Raw genomic sequence first — 22,872 nt, 5'->3', positions numbered from 1 at the left:
TTCTCCTTTTTTTTTTTTTTTTTTTTTGTATTCATTACCCCATAAAGATTCCAACAGCAACCAGTGTAAATAGCTGGCAGGTAGAATGAGACAGACCTTCACCTCCAAGCTACAGCATGCTTCTCTTTTTTTAATTTAAATTTTGTAATTTTTTGAAAGCAGCCAATACTTCACACCCTTCCACTACAGATTAATTGCAAAGTCGGGCACATCAAGCTTTCGGTGTGGTAGAACAGAGTTAAAAGTTGATGCAGTTGATGGGAGGTGTACACTGCTCCCTGGCAAATGGCAGCCTTCTCACTTCATTATAGACTCACAGAATGGTTTGGGTCAGAAGGGACACTTGAAGGTCTTCTATTCCAACCTCCCCTGCCATGGACATATTTCACTAGATCAGGTTGTTCAAGGCCTCATCCAACCTGAGCTTGAACACTTCCAATGATGGGGCATCTGCAAATTCCCTGGGCAACCAGTTCCAGCGTCTCGCCACCCTCATCATAAAAAGTTTCTTCCTTATATCCAACCTAAACCCTACCCTATTTCAGTTCAAAACCATTGCTCCTTGTCCTCAGGCCCTGGTAAAAAGTCTCTCTCAGTCTGTTTTATAAGCCCCCTTTACATATTGAAAACCCCCAGTATGGTCTCCCTAGAGTCTTCTCTTCTCCAGGCTGAACAACCCCAACTCTCTCAGCCTGTCTTCACAGGAGAGGTGCTCCAGCTCTCTGACCGTTCTTGTGGCCCTCCTCTGGACCCGCTCCAGCGGGTTTCACATGGTGGGCTCCTGTGCAGGCAAATACCTTCTGTTACTTAAAGGGAAGATTATCTGGTTTCTAATTAGTCAATGAGGGGAAAAGTCAATTTTATGCTTAGGAGAGCACTGTTAATGAACACCTGGGTAATGCTCTGATTGACTGCAAAGCCAGTCTGCCTTGGAGCTGGAGGCTGGATGGGTTACCCAAAGCCAAACTTGCTGAACCTGCAGGGCCTGTTTGGCCATGGTACCCTTGTTTACTGTCACAGGAGAGTCTCTGTGTCTGTGCACAGCATCGGGCTTACGCACTCTGCAGCATCACAGCCAGGCTCTGTGCACTGAGCACGTGCCGAGCAAGGATGGCAGCCCCAACAGTGGGAAGCAGCTCGTTTGTACCTAGTTTGCCAACGCAGTGCTAGACTGTCTCAGCGTTTCTGCTTCTTAGCTGAGGCAAACCCTCTGCTGCTCGGCTGTTGGCAAGCCTAGTTGTTGCTCTGCTTCCTGCCTTCCCATATGGCTTGTTTAAAAATAAGACATTTACAAGGAGCAGAAGTTGTAAAAGTAGGCTTACCAGAGGGGGATTTACAGTAAACACTAGATGAGAGAGTGTGCCGGGGGTTGCAGTGAGGGCTGATCTTCAGGTTACTTACACACCTGTAGTGTTAAAAAACTCTAGAAATACACGGGGTCCCTGGCTGGCCATGGAAGTCCAACTCCTGCAACAGTCCTTGCTGATGGGATGAGCAAAAGTGGCCTCAGGCTGCCTAGCCTGCAGCATGGCAGGGCCTCCCTATGCTGCCCAGCTCATCCTTGCTGGCCTGCCTGAGAGCCTCCCTGCCAGGGAGGAGAAAGCAGATGGGTGCTGGACCAAGTGGGTGGAAGCAGTAACTGCATGCTGGGCAGAAGAGGAAGGGAGCTTGAAAAAGCGAGGAGGGACCCACACTGCAAATTTACCATGTCAATGTCTTGCTGCTACTCTGAGTAATTGTCTTTGGGAACTGCACTGAGAGAAGACAGGACCTTCCAGTTGTTCTTCCTTTGCCCTGGGGCTATTTCACCCCACATGCTCTCAGCAGCAAGCATGGACAGTACAATCACCATTCATTCCTCAGTGGTGCTCATCCAGTATCCCTTAGCACCTGCAGTGGGATGTGATGGAAAATGGCAAATGGTAGCGATAGAGGCCCCAGGAAAATGCAGCACGATGCACAACACCTGGGTCAACCTCTTGAGCTCAGATCCTGGAGCTGTCATGGCTTGTAGGCCTGCTGCTATTCCTACTTGGAGCAAAGCTGCTGCTGCTTCTCCACTCGCAGTCACCTTGTTGCTTGGGTGGTCCTGTTTATTCTAGCGTGTGCAGCCCCTAACACTTGAAGGGCACCAATTAAAAAGGGTGTTGGGGGAAGGCAGGTGGCTGCTTGTGGCCAAGTAGTCCTGCTTCAAGTACCTCAGTGTCATGCCCATGCAATGATGTTGGATGTGGAAACAGAAGAAGGGAACAAGGTAAGTCATATTCTACTATGATGTTGGAACTAAATTCTGATCACTTAAGGCAGCCAGAAAAACTACTTGAAAATGTTACTTAGTTTTTTGTATGAGCTGTTCAATTCCCAAGGTGCACACTCCAGTTCCCCTGAAGCAGCTGTTAGATTTGTAGAAACCTCATCTCACCAAAATCAGTTACATCAACTTTAATAAACTTCCAGATAAAGACAGTTAATCAATTACCACTGTTTTCATCTGCCATAGGGTTCTGCAGCTGTTTTTATTTTAAAAGAATCCACTACTCAACCAGAATACGCAACTGGAATGAAGCATATTAAATCAAGATGAACATTATGTGTGTAGAACAATCCATCTGTAATTTTACCAGGATGATGAACTACCCTGTTGTCCCAACTACTGCTGAGCCTGTACACACATCACAGAAAATCCTCTCACGATGGCACTGGGGCTTGGAGCTACTCTGCAGTCAGGCTGCCGAGAAACACATGCCATACACTTCTTTAGTAGTAGGGAAGCATTGTTTGTAACTCTGTAATTAAGATTTTTGCCTGAAAAAATGCCTATTTCCAGGGTGTTAGCTTTCTTGCTCTAGTTTTCAGCTTCAATAAATGTTTTTGACAATAATGCATTGTACGTAAGGATTTCAATTGCTTTTCTTTAAGCAAAATTAGTTCTATTTTAAATACTTTTGGCTCCTTTTTTTTTCATTTGAAAGTGTAAAAAAATTGCATAGGCTAAGGACTAAGAATTCAAAGCTAATGTTAATTTCGAAAATTACATATTACAAGAAATTAATGCATAATATGAACTAATTGATAGTGTAGTTGGGGCGGGGGGAACCCTGCAGCCATGGTGTTTCTTGTGTAAAAGGGATGATCGTTCAGCTGGTTTTCTACCTAAAAACATGATGAGGATTCAGAACATCTTTAGCTGAACTTGTGCAATGCCCTTAATTGTGCCAATCAAGACAGGAGACTTTTTTTTTTCCCTAGAATCTGTGACCTAAAAAGCAAACACAAACATTTTTCTGATTCTTGAAGAAGAACAGTTAATTAGCTGTTTTGAAGTCACTATGGCCTCCTCTTTGCTTTTATCCTAATTGCTTTAGCTACTAAAAATGCTAAAGTGATTGTCCATGAATGTTCTAGCAACTATCAAGACAAACAAACATAATCCATAGCGAGTTTAGCAACCACAGAATTGCTTAAAAGTTGCAAGAATCTGTTTAATGATTTCAGTGGTAACCTAGCTGGGCTGAAAAGCAGCCTGTGTGTCCCTTGAGCTCCTAACATTTTTGGCATTGCAGATAATTACAGTTTGACATGAAGAGGATTTGGGGCAAACATCCTGTGTTATGAGTGCAAACGAGCACTCGTAAGTGTAAGTAAATGCACCCCAGCGTAAACCTTAGGTATTTCCCAGTTAATCCACTTTGTAGATGCCTTATTTACTGCCAGAGACTGCAGCCCAAAGTCGGGAGTTCAGGCTCCCCGCTAATGCTCAACAAAGTTATACATCCCAGAAAAGACGGCTTATTGAGCAAGGAGCTGCCAGTACCAAACAGTAGGAAATACTGTGGAAGGAATCAAGTTTTATCTTTAGAGACAGTTAGGCATCCACCTCAGCTTCCATGTCTTAATTACCAGCCTCCGTGCTAGGGACCTGGTTGGGCTGGGTACTGCGCAAAGAGAAGACCAGGCCATACAAAAAACATGAAAATATGCTGCTAAACATCTGAAGAACTTCTCTGGCAAAAACTGAAGTACCTTGAGACTTCCAGGCTATGGGGTGGGCTTCTGAACACTACAGTTTTGGACAGAGGTATTTATCTAAAACGTGCTGAGGATTCAGTCAGATGAACTCCAGTCAGTCCAACCCCCCCAAGTACTGATAGCATGTAGCTTTTTAGCTAGGAGGTATCAAACACACATTAATGCTGCTCAGTGCAGCCATCAAATTATGTTCTGCTCCATTCAAGAAGCAGCAGGTCAGCTTGGTTAACTTCTACGTTTATATAGTTATTGTCATGTTTCCAATACAGGTACTTAGTTATCTAACAGACTGTGAGGCAAGGATTAACTGCGTGTTCAGTTAACTGGTAGTGAAAAACTTAACCAACGTAAAAGGAAAATTAACTGAACAAAAGAAGGCGAAATACAATAAATTGCAAAGTAGGTCTTATACAGTACATAGAGCAAATATGCAGAATTTATGATCTTAAGCAGCTGCTGACACATCCTTTTTACCTTCCTTTGCTGTAAAAGGAGAGTGGGGAGGCAAAGGGATACTGAGTGAGTTCAAATTTTCTTACTGTCCTACTGGATTATTATTCAGAAACAGCACGAGGCAATGATATTAATTATTAGGTACTGTCTAAAAAGTGGTCATATGTTTTATCTTCAAATGCTTGTTATGTACCAATTCAACAGCACACCAGCATTCCAGTGGGAATAAAAGGTCTTTTTTTTGTCAAAATCATTTTATTAAAGAGTTAATGTCACAACAAGCTCAAAATAACACATGCTTCAGAAATAAACTGGATGAAAAATACTCCGAAAAGAAATACGAATGTTTTGAAGGCATGGTAAAGCATCAGTTGCAAGGAACTTCTGCAAACAGGTGCATATTCTGTTGGTGCAATGGAGAAAAACCTCAGAAAAGCAGCCTGCTGGGCATGACTTCTGTTTATGTAGTGCAGTTTGTCTAGTAAGTTAAATCAGAAAGGGCACGATTTCCATGGCTGCACAGACCCAAATGTATTTCTTCAATAATTAGCCCCAGCACAGGTTTTTCACTGAAAGTACTAACAAAACAAATTTAGTTGACATCTTAATGTAGCAGTAATATATATATTATATACATGATAGATGTTTGACTCATGCAGCCTCCTCAGTTACATGATTTTTTTTATTTACTCAAGAAACATTATAAAAAAATAGGTTTGCAATTTGTATTTCACTCCAGCGTTAGCTCCGCATCACCTCAGGCAAAGACAGTGTTTCAGCAGATAATCTAATTTGGCAGGAAATCTGCCCTAATTTTTAACCTCATTTTTGTAAATCCACGTAGAAAATAAATGCAAACTCTTTATACAAAACAAGAGCAAATAACTGTACCTATATAAAAGGGGATTCATTCCCTTTAGTTTTATTATCATGGCACATACTTTATAGTTTCACAACAGTATACTAATTTTCATTTAGTTTTTTTAAACCTCAAAATAGTGTTGATGAATGGAAGAATGTGAGTTACCATAGGCAGCTGACTCATGCATTAAGCAATTCATGTTCTTTATCGGTTTTCCCAACAGCATCAGGATTGGATAATGGGTCAAGGTCTGCAAAGAGACTGAACCAGGCAGTCAAGTCCTTAGGATTCTTTGTAGGTTCTGGGGAAAAAAAAAAAAACCAGTACAGAGTTGTCAACTATTTTAAAGCAAAACTGACTGAACGTTTGACTGAGGTCAAACAAATGCCACACTATTGTTTAATTTATTACTAAGAGCACTTCTGACAAGGAAATCTGAATGAGTGATGGCATTTTAAAACACTACCTTTAACAGAATATGGAACTTTAGTAAGAATTAATGTTTTACATCTGTCTGCCTGTGTATTTTATATGGCTCCTGCCATGATAAGTACAGGAACACTTTAATTAAAAATAGAAACAATCTCACTCTGTCTAGCTTTGTTTCATGAAAGGTATTTTATTTGTGTGTGCACCTGCATGCCTGAAAAAAGTAAAAGGAAAGTGAAGGCAAATTTTACTTTCAACCTTTCTTACAGGACTAAATTCCTTTGCCTAAATCCAGTTCATGTGACTGTTCTGCCCCCCCTGTATATGACCACACAAGGTCATTTCCCATCTGGAATGAAGTTTTAATGGGAAGGTATTGGCTGGAGTGAGAGGGTGTACATCTGATAGCCAGTCCCAAGTACAGCTTCTAGTATTAGGGTGTATTTTTTGATGCATATAAAAAAATGTGAACCAGGAATATGTTCCAACAACAGTTGGACTATTGCATCTATGTGTCTATATTGACATAAAGATTTCACAGAGGTCTCCTACCTTCCCTTATTCCAACAGGGCAGATGTTCAGGTTAAAGCAGTGACAACTTTGGCTGCTATAAAAAAGGTACATCACCACTTGCTTTATTTTTTTGTGACCCTATGCTTAACATGTATTACAGTGATAGTGAAATAAGACATGATTTTCCACTCAGAGATACAACATCGCATGAAAGCGTTCTTTGTGACACAAGGAATTTATGGACAAAATAGGCTCCACCTGGCATGACTTTAATCTTGGTGTCTGCAAGACTGGAGTATCTGCCACTTTCATAAACACAGATTTCAAAGTAGCTGAAGGCTGTTACATTTTCTGGTGAAGGTACTGTGGCTGTGGCATCACACTCGTTTCCAAATCAGTTTCAAAACCACCGTAACCCCCTTTTTTCTGCTGAGCTGAAAAATACCAGCCTTTTAATCCTGGAGGCAGGGGAAGGAATACATGTCGCTCCTTTCTGCTGCCCTGAACATCTTTGACATAGCTTCTGATTGAATGCAGATGCACAGAATAGGCTACAAACTGGCAATAAGGATTCAACATATTTCTGGTTCACTTATCCAGAAAACCCTAGTCAAAATCAGTGGGGCTTTGTCTCAGTAGATGGCAGGACTATGCACTCTTGGCTCAGTTGCAAGAAGTGAATTAAGTTTCAAACAGATGATTACTGATATGATGTATATTATCAACAAAATTTGCAAGTAGGGCTCTTGTGCCTTATTAGTAGCCCATATTTTAGCCAGTGTCCTCCTAGAGCTTCGAAACAGTTTAGCTTAGACAAAGTGCATGCAGATGCTACTCTGTGTGACTCAAAATTAAAGTAGTAAAAGAAACTGTAGTTTCAGCTCCCTCATTATATAGTAAATTACTCTTTTGATATACTACTAGTACTGAAGGCTACCAAAAAAATACACATACATCATACACATAATCAACACTGAAACAGAGTAATTCATTAGTGAGCACAAGATTCTTGACATGCAGCTACTACAAAAATAGGTTTTATTATGATAGAGTAACTGACAAGACTGGAAAGATACAAGAGTCACAGCTAAAAAGGAAAAGCAAAGTAACTGAAAAAATACACAACTATCACCTTTCACTGGTGTCTTGTTAGCATTCACATTCAGGCTGTTCGGTTTCTGTGCTGGCTGTGGTATAGATGGTGGGCTCAGACTGTTAGCTGCCCATCCTAAAAATTCAATAATACAGCAGCATTAGCATGAAGAATTACCATGGAGCAGAATATTATGTTTATGGCTGTTCGTATCTTTCCGCGTACACAAGAAATCAGCAGTCAGATGCTGCAGACAAGCAACATTTTTAAGAAGACAGTATCTGTGGATCAGTTTCATCATCTCCAGATTCAGGCAACTCAAGCCTTTAACCTGGCTAAAAAAGATCCCTTCTTGTTTCTTTTATCCAATCACAGTTAATACTTGCTTACAAAGAGCCCAGTAGAGTAATCAAGTCAAGCATAGCTGTAGGGAGAAGAATATCACTTACATTTGGGTAAAAATATCACACATACTAAACATTTTTTCCACCTTTTACTTTTACAGTTCCAAAGACTTTCATTACATCAACTATTCCAAAACCCCCATATTTAGTGACCATAGATTTTGCAAAATACTTTGAAGAATTAAATCCAAGATGCACTACTAAGTTAACATTAGGTTTTAATGGAGTATTTTTTTGTTCTTCATTTGGAAGAATATTCTCAGCAGAGAAGAGAGTAACTATGCAGGAAGAAGTGAAACTGAGTATTCACAGTTTTTTGTTCCTACATGCATATTCCACAGGCACAAAAGAGTAATGATAAATACAGTTAATGAGGCCAGATGAGCTAGGCTGGCAAAATGAACTAGGGGTGGTGTACCCTGGAAACACATTAGGAAAAAATAGAGCATTTCTGCCCCTGGCTTAAGATATTTAAATTCTTATGATTTATCACATTTAGAAGACTGGAGGTCATATTTCTGATTTCAATAATATCTCCTTTAAGTGTGGCCTGATCAATCATCCATCCATCTCAGGGATCTAGCATATCTAATTCTGCAGTATCAGAAACAGGCTAGTCACCTGTGCACACAGTTAGCATTTCCTTATTCAGTCTTTTCTACAAGTTCATGCTCTCACATCTTTTTCTACTCTCTTTGTCCTTCCTCTCCTTACTTCCTCTTCTTTTGAGACCCCTGTCGGATACTGGTACCCAGTGTCCTGACAGTTATGGTAACAGCCACGTAAGTCACACAAACCCTTCCTTTCTCCAGTAGATTATTCTCATCACTCTCTGATCTTACCTTGACTATAAAAGGTCTGACGCCTAAGCTGTGTTATTAAAAAGAGGCAAGAAGAGTGTTTCTATAAAAATCACATGAATTAGGAAGGAAATTTAAAGCTACAAACATCCTCCTTGTCTCTAAGGAAACAAACTGAAAACTGCTTCTAAATCTGGATGCAGAGGGCTCACATATATTTGTTCTAGGCAAAGGTGATAAAAGGCTTATGAGCTAGCCTGTGCCCCCCGAAAATGAGATTTTAATCTTTCAAATAAGCACATTTGAATCATAAATAATGAAAAGTATGGCATTAACACTTCAGAATGACATGCTTTTCCAGACATTTTCTCTGCTTGTGTTACAGAAGAGGAGAATGGCAGAGGACATTACACACAACTACAGAAAACTATAATGCTTTCATTTGTTTGGAGATGTATTGCAAGAAATTGTTTTAATACGTCAATGGATAGCAATGGATAAATTGAGTGGCTTAAGCGAATAGGGCCAAATCCTAATTTCATAGAAATGAATGGGAGTGCTGCCCGGAAACTTTCTGTGCAAGTCCCACTGACTTCAGTGAGATCAGGAGTTGGCTCCCCGAGACCTCACTGATGTGCGTTTACACTGATGTGACTGGCAGACCACAGAGCGAAACACCGCAGACCAGTTAACATCTTTGGAGCCCTCCTTTTGAGTCCCTGGACTAAGGCCTGGTAAGTAGCATGTCCCTGAGAGATGCTGTGGTCTGGTTCTCTGTTCGTTGGAACGCAGGAAGCTCAAGCACCACTTAGGAAACAAAAAGAACCTAACAACGGCAACAAAAACATCCAACCAAAAATGTTCCAGAAAATGTGTGATGTTTTTGTAATGAACTTGTCCATCTACGAAGGCGCTGGGAAAGACTGACACAGAATTTTTATTAAATACTTTCATGAATTATGTTTTTAGTGTCCACTCACAGCAGGCTACAGAGAACAACTCTGCCTTTCAAAAACAAACTGCGGGCTATCAATTTGAAAGCAGTTGTCAGCCCTAAGCCTGTTCTGGTTTGCCTGTTCACAGGATGGCTTTGTTACGTGACTAGACAAAAGATTATTGCCAAGACAGCAAGGAAACCAAAGAGCTTACTTTTCAGCTAGCATCTTCACAAACATTACCACAATTAAATTTAGAAATGGAAATGGTAAGCTGCACATTTTCTTACCAACTAGAATACATGCACATGTAGGGAAGAGGAACCCTTAGTGGTATGAGTAAGTAAATGAGGCCGTAAACATCATGAAAGAGAAAGCCAATGCTCTCTCTGAAAAAGTGGAAAGGCAACCAAACTACAAAGCTGTATCTAGAGGAGAATCTAAAAGATTTGTTGGGAGCATGCTTTGTTTCTAATATATATACACACACACATTTATATGTATTTTAAACCAGCACCTGGTAGTCCCACAGCAATTCAAAGTCCCATTGTGCTAGATCCTGCCTATAAATACAGCCAGAGAAAACTCCGAGCTGGGAATTCCTGACCGTAACAGTTTATAACCTGCATAGCATTGTGCCTGTTTTACAGATTAAGATCTGAGGCAGAGAGAAAACAAAGCCCCAAAGATTTATGAGTGTGCTTAACGTAAAGTAAGTAAGTAATCCCACTGAAGTTAATAGAAAAGTTAATGTGCTTAAAGTTAAGCATGTGAGTTTTAAGAATCTTTATGGTCTTAAGGCCAAATTCACACAGGAAGTATGCAACATCGAGGCTCCAGTGCAGCACCTCACACTGAATAATTATTAAGCGATCGTACTAATTAGGGGGAAGAAAAAGCATAGGAGATGTTTCACAAGTCTTCAGTAAAAATACCCATAATTCATATATTCTAATATTTCCAACTTGTATGTTTAGATATATTTATAGTGCAGTTAGTATTTTGTTAAACACCCCCCCCGTTCCCAAATGTATTGATAAGATCAAATTATGAAAGAAGTGCTGTGAAGTGAAATGAAATGCAGTTTAAGATTAAAGCTGAGATTTCACAAGACATAAAATGGACAAGATTTTAACTTCTGTTAAAAAATAAGAAACAAAAAAAACTTAAAAATAGTCTATGAAAGTTAGTTTAAATAATGCATTTTACTTGGCAGCTAGAGTCAGCTGGGAACATGCTCATTGTCAGATGCGATCATTCAGCTGATTAGCTCTGACTTTTCGAATGCCAGTAGATCAATTACCATGATCTTCTGCCAAACCCTTGGAAAACCATTTGAAAACATCAACGTATTTTATTCTTCCAATACAGATCTATTCTTTTTCTTATTAAAAAAGATTTTGGGATACCACATTGACTGGAATGGATTTACCATTTCTAGTGTTCATTGAATGCAACATACCCAAGTTCTGACTTTGAAGTGCTAACAGCGCAGCCAATGTCAGTGTCTTGTGCAAATGAGAGCAATAACAGCCTCAGAAAGGATACCCAGCCCTGTTTGCCATTTACACCTCAAAAATATTTTTCCTTCAAAAACATGTTTACATTTAAAAATATGTAAAAACTCTGGGAAAAAAAAAAATCAATCCCATAGTAGTTCTACTGCTATTTTCAGTAATTTGCTTAAAATCTGTTTATGTCTCTGTATCAAGAAAGGCGTTTTTCATTGTTCCTTTTCCCCCTTTCAATAGATACCGTGTCTGCTTCTTGTCAAAAACTGTTTAATTTGACAATGCAATGACTAAACCTCATGATTTTTTTAGCTCAAATTTTATGAGGTCAAATCCTACACTCTTCCAGTCCCCTCTTCACTTTATCAATCATACTCATATATGCATGTACCTTATCATAAAAATACAACTAAAACTGCATCATTACAAATGTCACTCCCCTAGTTTCCATCTAAGCGTTGAAGTCAGTGAACCCAAATATCTTGCTTTAGGGGGAGTGATGATAACTATTAATTATAAGGTAAATTCGACTTTCTTATTCTTGCCAAAACGTCACAGGTCATTTTACATCATGTATGATTGTACCAGCTGCATGGGTTCCACGAAGTAGTCTTCAGGATGGAGTCAGTCTGCTAGTCTTTCCTACATCATTCTTCCCCAAATGAGATTTAAATGACTTGGGACAGAGCCCAAAAAGACAAGGTCCTCCTCCAGCTTGCAAAGCCCTAGGAGAAATCTAGCCAGACTGTGTGGAAGACAAAGGTAGCTGCTGTTGGCTGGGTATCACCAGCCTGCCTTTCTCCCTCCCTTCCTCAAGGCCAAAGCAGCAGCAGGAAAGCTCTGCCCTAGTTCCCCTCTTTCCTCTCCTCTCCCCCCGCCGCCCCCAGCAGCTTGGAAAACCCAAGAAAATGAATTGCATAGAAGAAAGGGGAGAGAAAGAGTTGCATCAGTAGATAACCAGCCTAGAAGAGGAATCCACCTGTATCGTTGCTAGGATGAGACAACCCATTCTACCTTACCCATATCCCTACATGCAACAGTATGGGATGCTTTGAAAAAAATAGAAAACGAATGAATGCAATTGATTTTCACTAAGTTGTTTAGCAATAGTATTCCCAGACAAAAGACAGTAATCATTTTTGGTTCTTTGGACACTTAACAGACAGCAGTTGCGTTTTAAACAGTAAAACCCACTCAAACAGATTTTCTGTTACAGATCTCAAAGGCCTACAGAACATTTCAGGAAACTCAATGAAAACATTCAAGACCGTAATTTTGACTTCAGGTTTTAGCGTACCTCATTCACAAACACTGAATGAGCAGGGCTAGAAAAACAAATATGTTACTCACATGTTTTTCTCCAGGCCACATTCTGCTTTAACTTCAGGGTTTCTGCAGCTATGGCACAACACAAGCTGCCACTATGCTTCTACATAGCAGAAAACCTTACTCTAAAACCTAAACCCAAAACACTAACAGAACAAGATAAGCTCTCACCATGTAAAGATGACTGCAAGTCATTCATATTTTGGTCTAACAGCTGTGAGGGCAAGTAGCCTGATGGTGTTGGTGCCACAGATGATGAAGTATTCTCCACATCTCCAGCTGAAGAGTTCATGGTGAGATCAGCAAGTGCAACCTGTCCAAAAACTGCTGTCCACTCTTTGCTGAATTCCCCCTCGTCCAGGGAAGAAGCGTTGAGGATCTCATTCAGTAATACCATGTCATCCTTATCACCAGGTTCTGACTCCAAGGACCTCACAAACTGATCCTTCGAAGCTGTCTCAGAACAAGAGAGTCAAGAGAAATAATTTTTTTGACAAACAAAGAAAAGAAGGAACCTTTTAAAAATATCCAATCTAGGTTTTGTATGTTAAGTGAGATGGACTATTTTTTGCGTGAATATTTGTTGTTTTCTCTTTTAGACCCAATTCTCTTGGACATCTGGGCTTGTAGCTTATGCAACAAATAATTCCTTGATTATCTTAGATAACCTCACTGCTGTTAATACTCATTTCTCTTTAAAAACAATACTACGAATATGCTTAAAATTCTATTGAACTCCACACCAAATCATTACATAGGCTAATATTTAAAACATTGGAGAAGACTACTTTTATGTTGCTTTTTGAAGCATTATATAAAACTGTCAAAAAAAAAAAGGATTGGTATCAATTGAAAATAATTAAGAGTTGGGTATTATTCTAGAATTTTGTGAGACCATACTTCAGATCACCTTTATGACCTTCTGACCAATGCTTGAATTATTGGGGTATTTCCCCATGAGAACAGTTTACACAGAGTGAGATTTCTACACTGTTCAATGCTGTAGTAACTTTTTTTTCCTCTCTTAGGCTGCTGAGAAATAACTGGGGCCACTTTCCTTCTGATTCCCCTTGCTAGTTTTACTAGCACTAGAACTGCAGCTGGAGAAGCTCTTAGAACACTTGAGCCATTACTCCTTAAAAACAGTTTTCTTCCTATTTTAGAAATGTTAAATAGTTATATAAAATACATGAAATTTGTAACCAGGATTGTAATCCTTTTCTCTAGCTTACAAAATATTTGGAAAGTGAAAGAACTATCAAGGAACCCCAAGCGTTATTTTACGTGGAAACATTTAGAGCTCCACTGTGGAAGCATGCAGAGGACAAAAATGGTGGTTAACAACGTTGATAATGTTATGTTACTGAAAGCCAGATCAGTTTATCTTCATTATGCTTGTTTCAAACTTGTGGTAAGGCACAGAAGCAACTTTAGTTTTCCAAAGTTCCGGTAGATCAGCTGAGCTCTCCAAGTTGCATACAACTTGCAAAGATATTTTTAACCCTTTTGGGTTGGGATAAAAGATTGATAATAGCAAAGTGGTTGCAACAGGCCATTTTATTTAAATGCAACAGCCTTCTCAGGAAAGTTCCCTTTCAATAGCTGTAATACGTTATAATGAAATGGCTGAAGTTGAGTCAGAGGAGAAAAAAAAAAAGCACAAAACTGTTTTAAAATAGGCTGATGAGTCAGCATGCACACCCACATACTAAGAAACAAATAAACCGACACATAATATAAGTTTTTTATTCATTACTGAAGTCAGCTCTGAGATTCAGCTCTTTTCTAATTCACATTTTTATATATCTCTGTACTGCCTGACAGGGCCCAAAAATTAGATATAGAAACATTACAAACATGTGAATTCTCCTGATGTTCCCACTAGACTCTAACTAAAATACCATAGAAAACAATTTGTTCTCATGAATTTTCAGGCTGCTTTCCCATCTTCAGATAAACAGCAAAGAATGTTAATATTGCCCAAGCACCTACAATTCCCCCAAGCTATTCAGCAGGTGAGGCAGAGGGGTAAATCCTTCCGTAGGGGAAACACACCTGCTATTTCAAAGGCACTTAAGAACTCTGATCTCTATGGGGCATCACCACCTCAAAGCTGCTTTCAGGAGGCCCCTTCACGAACTTGCAAGGCTTGCAGGGTGAAATGCAAAGGGAGCATCATTAGTAACAGATCTGCTAAGACATACTGTCAACACTGTACCTAACCACAAATGACCTATAATGGAACAGCAGCTTTGCAGCGACACAGCTCAAAGCAAAGTTCTGCTTCATCCCGTTGCAGTAGTCCCATTTTTACTGGGGGAGAAAGTACAACACATAGCTTTACATCTGAAGAGCAGTTAGATCTTGCTGTAGTGCATACGACCACCAGATATCAGGAGTGACACATTTCTTGTCTGAGCAGTTTTTCCGATCTTACTGCGGGGACAATGAATCCCAGGGCAGAGGAGGATAGGGTGGTGCTTATGCTCAGGCTACCTCAAGTAAGCAGCAGTAAGTTCTACTCTTGTTTTCAATAAAGGTTATCTTGAAACCAGTCTTGCTTATTGAGATATTACTCATGTGGTATCTCTGCTAGATTACTAGAATGATATGGACTTTCTCACCTCACCCGTAAATCTTCTATTACTTCTTTTCCTGTTTCTGTTTTCACTGCCCATTTTCACAGTCAAAATCCTTTTTTTGTCTGCACATGCTGCCCCAACCTTATAAATGTCCATGAAAAAAACCCCAAAACTCCCAATAAAACACCGAAAAAACAATGTTACTATATTGGTTTTTGTACTTGTTTGAACAAGCCTCTAGCAATGGCCATATTCCTTTACAAACATGCCTCGTTTTGCTGGTGTTTAAAAAAAATAAACGGGAAGAGAAACTAAAAATATTTACAACCATAAATGATCGGAAACACAGGATAAAGACCTCCTCCTGAAACACACACGAAAGGGTACCTCTAACTATACTGCTTCGCTTAAAATAATACAATATTCATTAGCCTAAAGCTAGCTAGTGTGTAAAATTAGGGTAAATAGCCGATATTGTAACATTAACATAAGCACTATTATCTGATGTAGCTGCCCTACAACTGTTTTCATATTGATTTAACTATTTGACTAAAAAAACCAATAGCCTTCTAACTGACATAGCTAAACTTGTATGACCAGTAATTGTATGCATTATCTGTATCTCCACTGTGAAGGTCCAACAAGGAATGGAACTGAGTAAGGGGAAAACCAGAAGAAAAAAATGCCACTATCAGACATCCACTGACCTTTTTTATTAACCACAGAAAAGAAGTCATCACTACCTTATCTATCCACAGATTAGGGCTGCTTCTACACAGGCAGCTGAGGAACTTTCCCTGTTTCTGCCTTCATGGGTAACTTCCCCACAGTGCAAGAGACTGCCTGTGGCAAATCCAAAGTCGAGGTGTTTGCAAATGCTCTCTTCCTTACCTACCATGAAGGCAGTGCCTTAAATACCCCAAATGACACTCTCAGTCTGACTGTCTAAACCACACAAAGGGATTTTTTTCTCTGTTTCTTTACTTGCTTTTTGAGTTGCCAGAGTTGTTTTTGTTGTTGAAGTTTTTTTTACTCATTCTTCTGAGGTATATGAGTGAAAATCAAATGAGAAATTATAGGCAATACTCTTACTGCATATGAAAACTCAATATAAAACTTTTAGTCAGATCTTTCATATGTTACATGGTAAAACAGTACCCTTTGGAAAAAAACAGCACATTCCCTTGAGCTGCCATGGATCTTACAAAAGTGTAAGGTTAGGAGTAGAGCCTGGAATGAAAGATTGCTTTCTCATGTGTGTATAAGAAGAGCACAGCAGATTTACTTAACTATCTGGCTGAAAGAAGTCACCAGTTCTTATATGGTTTTAAGAGGACTAAATCATTTCTGTCTGATACGCACATTTCTAATAAAAAATCTTGCAGTTACTAGTGTATTGCCCAGGCTTGTGATACAACAACTTGAAGGACCAAAAAGAAAAGTTTGTGAAAAATTATAGGAGGGGTATGGTTTATAGTGGAACCTACTTCAGTGCAGCAAATACTATATAGTCTGGTCCTTGAATCACCTCTTACAAGGCGTTTTATCCCCAGTAAGGTTTTTTTTCATATTACAATGTCAGGAATAGTTCCTCTGCATGTATATGAAGTTGAGTTTCCTTTAACACTGTTTAAATACTGCAGCTGTATAATTTCATTCAACCGTTCAGATTATGAAAACAATTAAGATCTAAGATTAAAATTATAATTGGTGCCTGTAATTGAAAAGGAGATGAAACAGACATACACAAATGTTTCATACCATTTTCTTCAGGTTGCAGGTCTAACAAGTCATCTATGGCACCTAAAAACAAAAAAGAAAAAAAAGAAAAAAAAAAAAAAAAAAAGAAAAGCCACAAAGGAAGATATGCAGTACACTGACAATCAGTATGTATACATCTAAAGGTAGTTTTCTTAAGTCTCTTCACCTGAGTTCTGCTTGTGGTTACAATTTCCTTGTAATGTGGATATGATATCCTTGCCATCGTCAGCTGTAATCAAGATCCATAAATATGTCAAATTGTACCTGGCAGAAGACCATGCTTATAAACAATGTCACCATAAGATCAACATGCAATGGTTGTTGGTATTCATGTTTAAAAGGAACCTGGTCACTATGGATGAAAGACCAAAGATATAAGCATTTCTAAGAAGTTAGGCAAATTTCTGAATAATAACCTGGGGGGATCTTCCTTTGAATCTCCACCTGCCACACTAGCCCATCTCCAGTCTGACTGCACCCAAGTGAGTCAACTGCAAGAATCAGACAGGTCTCTGCTGTCCTCCAGAAGCAGACACACTTCTTTTAGAATCTTGTACTTACACGGACTAGAAGAGAGCACAAAAGTGCCAAAACCTCATCACTCCCTAAATCGCCTTCCTTGACAATACGTTCTTCCTCATGACACCAACTTTGGGAATGGGGAGAAGGAATCTTCCCCCAAAGCACCCCAGGTCAGGATATGAGTAACAGCACCTCTTGTCCTGCAGGAAAATAAATGGGCTAACACCACTAGGAGGGAAAATGTATAGCTCAGGGTTATAGGCTATCAGAGGTGAAAAAACACCGCCACACCCCAACTGTAAATACCTTAAGTTCTGAGCAAGTTTCTTAGATTAGACATGGAGTCAAAACAATCATCTAAATTCTGTCTATCGGTGAAGAGAAAGACACCTCCCTCAGGTGATTAATTCCATTTAAGATATGTAGCAAAACAGGAGGGATGAGTTACCTGCTGAACATGCCTTTCTCTCCCCATTAAGTGTTGAGGAAATCTAGCTTCTAGACAGCTAAGGCTGTAGCTCTAAAGGCAAGTGAAAGGGTTGGTCACAGTATTGCCAGAACTGGAAGGCAGATCTGCTGGAAGCCTCAAACTTGAGGCTGGAAAGGAGAAATAAAACTCTCTATAGGGGAATAAAAATCGAATGCCAAACCCTTTCAAAAGAAACTTCAAGGTGTGTTCAGAACTAAATGAAACAGAACAGCCTGCTGTTTCAATCATATTGTTTTAACAAGGCTTTACTAAGACAATGACAGAAATGTGCTACCAGCACTAGGATCAGCTGGTCATTTAAGGACCCATGATCACATCTGATTACACTCTATATAGATATACATAGGAGAGGCACAAACACACATGGACAAACATACATGATGCTTCTATAAAATGACAGTGCACAAAGCTAAAGGGGAAAAACCCAACCCTAAACTGACTGGCAGAGGGGAAAAAAAATAGAAATCAGAAAGAGAAGTTCATGAAAGGTGGGATGTGGATGGCTACAATTCTGCTATGAAAAAAGTACAACTGTTGCTGAAAGCCTGCCTTAGTTCAGGGGTAAACATGATGGAGCCAATCTTAAAAACATCCATAGTATATTAAGGGAAAATGGAGAGCAAGTGATAAAAAATTGGAAGTTATGAAGTAGAAGCAGTTGATAAGGAAAACTAAGAAGAAACACAGCTCCATCACTAGTAGCACTACATCTGTATCACTTTAGTACGTACAGAGTACTTTAAGGAAAAAAAAAAGTCTTAGCAATGGCACAGACCAACTAGTGTATGGAGATGGAAAAATGGTAGCAGAGCAGGCAGAAGTATTCCAAAATACTTCAATTCCTTTTAGGGGCGATAGAGAAAGAGACAGAACAAGGTATTTATATTATAGACAACGGTGAAATATTTTACAGCCCATAACTAACTGAGATTCTAGAAAACATCTGCTAAGAAAATATAAGTCAGATTTTGTACCCAAGAATATTAAAATATCTTGTCAAAGAGATATCTGATCTAATTAATTGCAAAATGGGTGAAACCTCAAAACACTGGAAAAGTCCTAATACTGTATCATTATTACAAAAAAAAAAACCAACCCCAAAACCCAACAATAATTAACAGGGTGACTTAAGCAATTGTAGGTAACTATGGGCTGGTTGCTCACCATTACTCCTAGGCAAAACGTTATCTGAATCCCATATGGGATTCAGCAAAAGAATATGAGCATAATAAATGCTCCTATAATAAAAGGTGTTTTTATGGAAAGCAGACCTAGTTAAAAAAACCCAAATAATTTCATTCTTTGATAAAACTATGAGCTTTGTTTGGTAAAGATATTTGTTTAGAAACAACTTGACTTTGCACTGCATAGCCTTCCAGCTAAAAAGTTAGCACTGCATAATATCTATAATGAACATATTGAATGGATTAGAAACATGACAACTAACAGATGTCAAAAACCAGTTGTTAGGAGAAATAATTGCAAAGTAGAAGTGTTTCTAGTTTAGATCTGCAGGGTTTAAGTGTTATATCCATCGCTATTCAATGGTTTTAGCAGTCACCTGGAAGTAAACACAAAATCACCCTTGAAAAAAACATGCAAACAACTAACAGACTATTAGAGGTAGTCATTCACGCCAGTCATTCAGTCTCTGTAGTCAGAGCTGGGAGAATTTAATACCACTAAGTTGTAAGTTATATCTATAGGAATAAAGAATATAAGTCATGCTGCAGAAAGGAAGAATGAGTCCTGGAAAGCTGTGACCAAAAGGAACCAAGTCTTGATAAACAACAAATCCAAATACAAGCTTCTAGCTTGATGTTGCAGCAAAAAGAGATATCCTTGGATATAGAAACAGGAATGTGATTTTACCTTCTAGAAACATGACAGGAGAGACCAACAGCAGAAATGTCTTGTCCAGTTATATATTTCACTTTTAAAAAGGAATGTTGTAAAGCGGAATGGAAACAAAAACTTAAAGAATAAAGGAGTAGAGAAGATGTCTTCAAGACATCAATATGGTTAGCCTATCAAAATGAAGATTTGAAAGGAGTCTTGATTTTAATGTAGTACCTTTTAAGTATCTTCATGGCGGATAAAACCACATATTTAAATGACTCTCCATTAATTTAGTAGAAAAAGATGTATTATAAGCCATGGCATTATTTAGGCTGGAAGGCACTCTGGGGATCATCTTGTCCAAGCCCCTTGTCAGAGTAGAGTCAGCTATGAAGTTAGATCAAGTGCCACAGGGACGTGTCCTGTCAAGTCTTGAAGATCTCCAGAGATGAAGATTCCACAGCCCCTCCAGGCACTTTTCAACAGCACTTCACCACCCTCACCCCAAAGACTTTTTTCCTAGCATGTAATCAGAATTCCCCTTCCTGTTGCTTTTGTCCATTGCCTCCCATTTTTTCACTGTGCACCTCCAATTAGAGCCTGGCCACCTCCAATTAGAGCCTGGCTGTGTCACTGGGTAATAACCCATCAGGTCACTGGCAGCAGCTGAATATAACTTTGCCTAGCTTTTGGACAGAAGTTCCACTGAATTCATCAAGTTTTTAAGAGTACATGTTTAATTACTGGAACAAACTAGCAAGCTAAGTGGCATACTTCCCTTATCTCAACAGCTACTAATTTGTAGATCCTTTCCTTGAAGACATTCCCAATGTAACAATTACACTTTGGAAGACAAGCTATTTGACCTATCTGAGAGTAACTGAGTGAAATGCAGTGGGATATAACATGCAAGAGATTAGTTTTAATATCTCCTGGCCTTAACTTTTATGCATTTGTAGGGATTTTCTGGGTGAAGCTGAACATATAGGAAATAAACAAAAAATGAAAAAATATGTATTACAGCACTTACGAAGTTATGATAACATGAAATAAAATACCTGAATAGTTTGATTCCTTGGTATGGCTCTCCTCATCTAATGAAATCAACCTTAATTTGAAAGAATAAGAAAAAAATTGAGAAAATAATTTGCAGGCTATAGAATAATAATACATTTTTCTCTTTTTGGTCACATCATTACAGAATCATCTCAATAACCACTAATTCAGATAACCTCTTGCATTTGCTGTATATGCTGGTCTATTATTAACTTTTATTGTTTCATTGGCGTAAGTCTGTTCAAAACCAAAATTAGATTGAAGGCTATCTATCAAAACCTACCACCCTTCCATTTTTAATCTAACTAAATCTCTGTAATGAAAAGTACAGTGTATTCTCCTTTTCCAGATTTGGTCTTTCATAACTATCATGAAGGAGGTACAACTGTTCCAACACCCCTGCCCCCAAACCCCCAAGAAACCCCAAACAAAAAAAAACAATCAAAAAAACCCGAGCCACTTTGCACTTCTCTTTTGAACAGCAACTAGTTAAAAATCAACAGTCAGGTGAGTTTTGTCCCATGTCAGCACATTTCTAAAAAAACAGATCAGCAGTGTTGATGAAAAAGCTCTTGACAGAAGAAAAAGCTGTGGTTTACATGCAATTCTTATACAAAGGTAATCTCTTCAGTGAAGAATATATACTTTCTAACTGCTATTAATTTGTGTAAGGGCATTCAACCAGTAGGGAATGAGGCAGCCACAAGGTTGATGTGGTGGTGAAGAGGACTGTATAGGCACACTCCTCTCCTCTAGTGACAGGAGAGGAGGAGCCACCTCCCCTCCTCTTGAGGAGATAGGCTTGTGGCGGAGCAGAGGAAAATTAGACTCAGGCCAAATTCTAGTATAATGAATGTTTACTGCGAATAGAAAGTTCATGAGGATTTTAAAAGCTTTGTTTTGTGTAATTCTTCTAGAATATTAGATGGTTTAGAAATTCAATTCCATGCAATATTAGAGATAAACCATATTGTTTATGGTTTGTTTTAGACAGCAAAATCATGACATATTTTTTTCCCCTCAGTTTTATGACAAACTAGGAAAAAGCTAATCCATAAATAAAAAAAAGTACAACCATGACATGGCATCTGATGTGTTTGCTGGTAGGTGCCAATGCACATATCTTGCATAAATCATGCATTCATTCTAGAACTTTATATTCAACATTGAGGAAAACAATTGTTTATGAAATTCTTTATTATTGTCACGAGATGCAGCAGATTCAAGGAAATGCTGTGGAGACAACCACCTGCCAAACTGTATTTGGTCGAGTCGTTTCTAATCTGAATAGCACCAAATCTGACCAATTTATAAACTGGTTTTGGTCAGTGGTTCTGAATCTAAACAAGTAGAAGGACTGGAAAACTGAACTCTTTAAAAATCCATTATTATAAACAGCCGAGCAAAATCCACTAATCAGTCAAGCTGTTCTCTGCTTTTTGACAACTGATCCTTTGCTGGGTGCTTCATTTAACCAGGAACAGTCAAAACAACAGGTGGCAGCAGGATTATATCAATGCTGCATCTCCTCGCAACTGAATCCCCATGGTCCTGTAGCAGAGGGATCGCATCTCATTCTCCTCTTCTCCTCTCCCCATAGCAGCCCATTCATAAGTCCCTCTCACCTCAGAGCTACAGGTAACTCAAACCTTGATAGCATCAGCTCACTTAGATGTACTTTACACTAAGTACCTACTGCTTCATTGGATTACTAACCGATGCTGTATACATTACAAAAACTAATCGCTGCTTAAAGCAATCAGGAATCCATATCCTATTCCCAGATGAAAGGAGATGCTGTTGAAGGGAGAAATACAATGCTCATATATCTTCTCCCATGTGTAGTTGTTTACCATTTCTTTTACTAAAGAAAATTGAAGGAAAAGCTGAAAAAATAAAGAGAAGGCTAGGAAAGATGAAAAACATATAAAGATTTAATGGGTCTTTTTAAAGTTCTTGGTTTCACCATAAAGTTTATTAGTTTTCATGTACACACCACAACATTTCAGGAATTCTTGTATTAAGCTTACTATTAGCTAGTGTGATCAGACTAGCTGTGTCTATATTTCCATTTATAAATGTTTGGTGACTTTAGCAATCAGAAAGCAGATTATAGACAAGAATACTTATTATTTTAATATAGAGGCCATGTGACTTACTGACTCTGCTGATCTTGTACTGATTTGGTGCTCTCAATCTGCAGGTCCTCCTTTTCTGCTTTTTCTGTTAGTTTATTCACAGGATCTTGCAAGCTCTAGATCATAAC

At 38.9% G+C, this 22,872-nt stretch overlaps 1 protein-coding gene across 11 annotated transcripts in view; it reads right to left on the bottom strand.

Moving 5' to 3' along the window:
• Nucleotides 1-22,872, bottom strand: part of ICA1 (islet cell autoantigen 1) — a 79,136-nt gene that overhangs the window by 664 nt on the left and 55,600 nt on the right. For 4 of the 11 annotated variants that reach the window (XM_069774491.1, XM_069774452.1, XM_069774443.1 and 1 more), the window contains 7 exons: nt 22,766-22,860; nt 20,609-20,658; nt 16,866-16,928; nt 16,685-16,741; nt 12,528-12,809; nt 7,420-7,515; nt 2,428-5,645 (listed from right to left, as the gene is read on the bottom strand). In XM_069774491.1, coding sequence (XP_069630592.1) covers nt 5,524-5,645; nt 7,420-7,515; nt 12,528-12,809; nt 16,685-16,741; nt 16,866-16,928; nt 20,609-20,658; nt 22,766-22,860 — 765 coding nt within the window. In that variant the 3' untranslated portion in view covers nt 2,428-5,523. Of the gene's footprint in view, nt 1-2,427; nt 5,646-7,419; nt 7,516-12,527; nt 12,810-16,684; nt 16,742-16,865; nt 16,929-20,608; nt 20,659-22,765; nt 22,861-22,872 lie in introns of those variants that run through there. The other 7 variants (XM_069774461.1, XM_069774465.1, XM_069774494.1 and 4 more) reach the window with 7 other exon arrangements.

Source organism: Haliaeetus albicilla, chromosome 2 (assembly GCF_947461875.1).
Source record: "Haliaeetus albicilla chromosome 2, bHalAlb1.1, whole genome shotgun sequence".
Taxonomy (NCBI): domain Eukaryota; kingdom Metazoa; phylum Chordata; class Aves; order Accipitriformes; family Accipitridae; genus Haliaeetus; species Haliaeetus albicilla.
Note: the sequence above shows the minus strand (reverse complement) of the source record. Positions and strands in the feature narration are given on the sequence as shown.